This window comes from Salmo trutta, chromosome 28, assembly GCF_901001165.1.
Source record: "Salmo trutta chromosome 28, fSalTru1.1, whole genome shotgun sequence".
Classification (NCBI taxonomy): domain Eukaryota; kingdom Metazoa; phylum Chordata; class Actinopteri; order Salmoniformes; family Salmonidae; genus Salmo; species Salmo trutta.
The window spans coordinates 20,053,247-20,057,509 of record NC_042984.1 but is presented as its reverse complement, the minus strand read 5'-3'; the positions used below and the strand labels follow the sequence as shown (position 1 = coordinate 20,057,509).

General features: G+C 43.7%; 1 protein-coding gene across 1 annotated transcript; it reads left to right on the top strand.

Moving 5' to 3' along the window:
• apex2 (APEX nuclease (apurinic/apyrimidinic endonuclease) 2) lies at positions 1-3,273 on the top strand. The gene is made up of 6 exons (XM_029719100.1): positions 1-393; positions 610-693; positions 1,003-1,186; positions 1,367-1,510; positions 1,636-1,705; positions 1,842-3,273. Exons 1-6 carry the CDS (start codon positions 279-281, stop codon positions 3,036-3,038), a joined length of 1,794 nt encoding a protein of 597 aa, XP_029574960.1. The 5' UTR covers positions 1-278; the 3' UTR covers positions 3,039-3,273.
• The last annotated feature ends 990 nt before the right edge of the window (positions 3,274-4,263 follow it).

Genomic DNA, 4,263 nt, shown 5'->3' with positions numbered 1-4,263 from the left:
TTTAGATTTCAAGAAAATTGAACAACTAAGGAAGAATTGTTTATTTCTCTCGTTGACTTCTCAAACCCCGGCCTGGTCTGCTTGGTTTGTTTTGCAAGCTTTCCCGGAAGTCTCGCGATTGTGTGCCTCTGGGTTGAGAAACTGTCGAAAATGTTCTTATTCGATTGACGTACTTCCGGGTCACTTCCGTGTTATCCAGTCGTCACGTTTCAAGTGCAATTTTTGTAAAGCAAATTGTAAAAAATATTTGAACAGTTGGTCACGAGTGCCGTAAAACCATGAAGATTGTCAGTTGGAACATTAATGGCATAAGGACTTTCAAGGGTGGAATTAAAAAGGCGCTTGAGTCGCTGGATGCTGACATCGTATGTGTCCAAGAGACAAAAGTAACAAGTAAGAATTGTACGCGGGAGATTCTACAGTATAAGAAGTTGGCAGGCATGATAGTGCAAACAGATTGGCACTCGGGCTAACTTGATAATGTAACAGAAGCTATATGATTAATATGTGATTGTACAATACATGTAACATTCTCTGCTACAATTTGAACTGACAATGTTACAGTTAGGCTAGCTACTGATTCTGTCATCCTGTGTTTGTCTGTGACAGGAGACCTGCTGGATGAGAAGACTGCTATTGTTGAAGGTTATAACTCCTATTTCAGCTTTAGTCGCGGACGCAGTGGCTACTCAGGTTGGGACCATTCATAATTTTCCAAAGTATTGAGCTTCAGGATCACGCAAGCCCAGATTCAGTCATTTTCATCTGAACAAAATAGCCACATAATCCCTTTTATATCAGAGAACAAGACACAATGACCCTTGGGTCCCCTGAAACGGTGTCCCCGGTCTGTTTGAATTAGTTCCCATGGATTGCATTGATCCATTAGTTCCATTATCACAAATTCCTGACAAAAAAAGAATGAACCACAGAAATAGTATTCCCATTGCGCCTTCACATTCCAACATTAATATCTACCTCCCTAATCTGTTTATTAAATAGGAGTTGCTACTTACTGCAAAGACAGTGCCACCCCATTTGCTGCAGAGGAGGGCTTGACCGGTCTGCTGACCACCAACCACGAGGGAACCATTGGATACTATGGTGACCTGAGAGAGTTCTCCAGTGAGGAGCTGCAGCTCCTGGACAACGAGGGAAGGGCTGTTCTCACACAGCACAGAGTCATGTACGGAGGAAAAATATATAATTTTATCACATGATTTGTCCCATGCTATTCTTTAGGTTTTCTGAAATAATGTCATGAAATGTATCAATTGTTAACTTGTTGTGGCACTGAAAAGCCATTGTTTCCCCAATGATTTGAGTGTTTGTTTGTTTTTTCGTGTGCCCACTTGCTTTTTCACAGGTGTGAAGACACACCTGAAACAGTTACGGTTATCAATGTATACTGCCCACGAGCTGACCCAGAAAAGCCTGAACGTAAACATTTCAAACTGCAGTTCTACAAGCTGCTTCAATGTCGGGCTGAAGCAATTTTGGAAGCTGGAAGGTGAGTGGGCTATATGCAAGAGGGGTTGGGTGGGTATCATAATAGGGGACAAACTGATATGAGATTTGTTCAATGCATTTTATTGGAAGTCTAATTTCTCTGTTTTATCTGACTCGTTCACCCAGCCGTGTAATCATCTTGGGAGATGTGAATACATCCCACCGGCCCATAGATCACTGTGACCCAGATTACATAGTAAGTGAAGTAATCAGAATTCTTTCAGGTGATAGGTTTGATGTCCTCATTCAGACATAATCACATTTACTTTTGAGTTTTGACATCTGTTTATTAATAGCTGATGTTGTTACTCCTATCTGTTTACTTTTATTAGGATGATTTTGAGGATCACCCCGGGAGGAAATGGCTAAACGGTTTACTGGTTGATGACAGTGAAGGAAAGGAGTATGAAAAAAATGATTATGAGGAGGAGGAGTCTGAGAATACCTCATCAAAACCCCTCAGCAGCGGCAAGTTTGTGGACACCTTCCGCCATTTTCACCCAACACGCTCCAAGGCCTTCACCTGTTGGAACACTATGACTGGAGCCCGGCAGACCAACTATGGCACACGTATCGACTACATCTTCGCAGACCATCCCTTGGTTAAAATGGGGTTTGTGGCAGCAGACATCATGCCAGAGGTGGAGGGGTCTGATCACTGCCCTGTCTGGGGGAAACTGTGCTGCCCCCTCCTGTCCAGCTCCAAGCTGCCTCCTCTCTGTACCCGCAACCTACCAGAGTTTGCTGGCAGGCAGCAGAAACTCTCACGCTTCCTTGTCAAGATGGACCAACAACAACCTGCCAGAGAGGCCTGCAGGGACCCACTACCAGGATCTCAGGAGACCGGGGAGACCCGAGAGAACCTGAATCCACTGGGATCAGCAGGGACCAGCTCCACTGGAAAGAAACGGAAGTTGGCAGTGGAATCTGGTGTCCCAAAGAGCAAAAAGATTATGACACTGAAGGCTGTTACCCCAAAGCCCCAGGGCAACCTCCTAGCCTTTTTTAAGCCCAAATCCATACCTGTGGCCCCAACCAGGGAAGACCCTGTGAGTCAGTGTGAGAGGGGAGAAGAGAGAAATGAAGTGACCCCATCACAACCACATACCTTCAAGGGAGGACATTCTGCAGGACAAGATGTCCCATCAATTACAGGCCCGCCGTGCACAGAAGATCCCCAGGGTGTCTGTATGGGAGACAAAGTCCATGTACCGGGCAGCAACATACAGGATGCCAGTATCAATAGTCAAAACCAGGGGAAGGATGCAGCCCTGGCTTCAGAGGCTACTGTAGACCCCTCATGTCCCAGGAAGGGGGCTTCACTGGGCGGGTTCTGGAAGACGGTCCTGCGTGGGCCACCTCCACCGCCCCCCTGTAAGGCTCATGGGGAACCCTGTGTACTCCGCACTGTCAAGAAGGCAGGTCCAAACATGGGCAAGCAGTTCTTTGTGTGTAACCGCCCTCAGGGCCATGCATCCAATCCTGAGGCTCGCTGTAATTTCTTTTCCTGGGTAGATAAAGGAAAATAGTGACTATGCCGTCGAAACGCACTGACATTTCCTCCATGTAGTGTTTTTATAAGCATTGATAATCTGTAAATTTGATATATTAGTAAAATAAAGACGGTAGTTTTATAAATGACGTTTTAACTTCTCTAACGTATTTCACGTCATCACATTGAGACCTTTCTCACCATATGACAAGCATCCAAAGAGACTGTTGTGTATATTACTGCTTATGACATTACAATGGATGCTAAACTTAGTCACAGAGTGATCTGTTTCTCTTCATCTATAGTGCAGCATGAATATACAGTGTTTGGCAGAAAATAGTATTCCTTGTGTGCTGCTGGGTTCTTTATGAACTAGATGGTAGCAGGACTCAAGTATGATCATCATAGGTCTGCATCATTATTTCTATGGAGTTAGGTATGTCAAGGTTTCATATCCTTCCTATGCTTACGAATATTTTATTTTTTATGGTCTTTCAACTTTGCATGTGAAGAGCTGAGGAGGCTCTTGTGCAACCATTAGAGTCCCCATATTCTTCCTATTTGATTTACAACGCAGTGCTGATGGCAGTAGTTTCCATTAAAATTGGTCACCTTACTATAGAAGTTCTAGTTAAGACGGCCCAAAGACGGCCCACATCTGATCTTGTCAATACTGACTGAAAGAATTGAAATGAGTTGACCATCTGATCTTGGTAAGATATAGGATTTCCCACTAAATCATTCACAACTTCTTTCCATCAGAACTGAAGTGTGCAACCAGCTCTTGACTAAGGTTTCACGTAAAAGTGATGATAATGATAATGGCAACAGTGATTACTCAAACTCATAGTAGGTCGTTGGAGTGGCTGATCCCAGGAAATTTGCACGAGAGAAACTTCAGAAGCAACACAGAGTAGCAGATGAAAACATGTTTGGTGGTGTGAGTGTTAAGTCAATGTTAGCCAACACCCATTTTTTTTCCCTCTCCCTTATTGTGTCATATTGCCATAAGGTTGACATAACAATTTCCTTAAGCTATCATGGTGTCTTGTCACTGAATGTCAAGTACAAGCAAGTGTATTTTGCATGCATAATATGTCTTAACACCTGTCTTAACAGTTTGCAATTAATGCTACTGATTATATTCCTCTTTCCCAGATTGGCATGGTATAGTAGCAAGAGAGAAGTTTGTGGATGCTGTGTTCATTTGTACCCCAGACTGTCGTCATAACCATATAGTAGAAGAGGAAACATGTTACTGA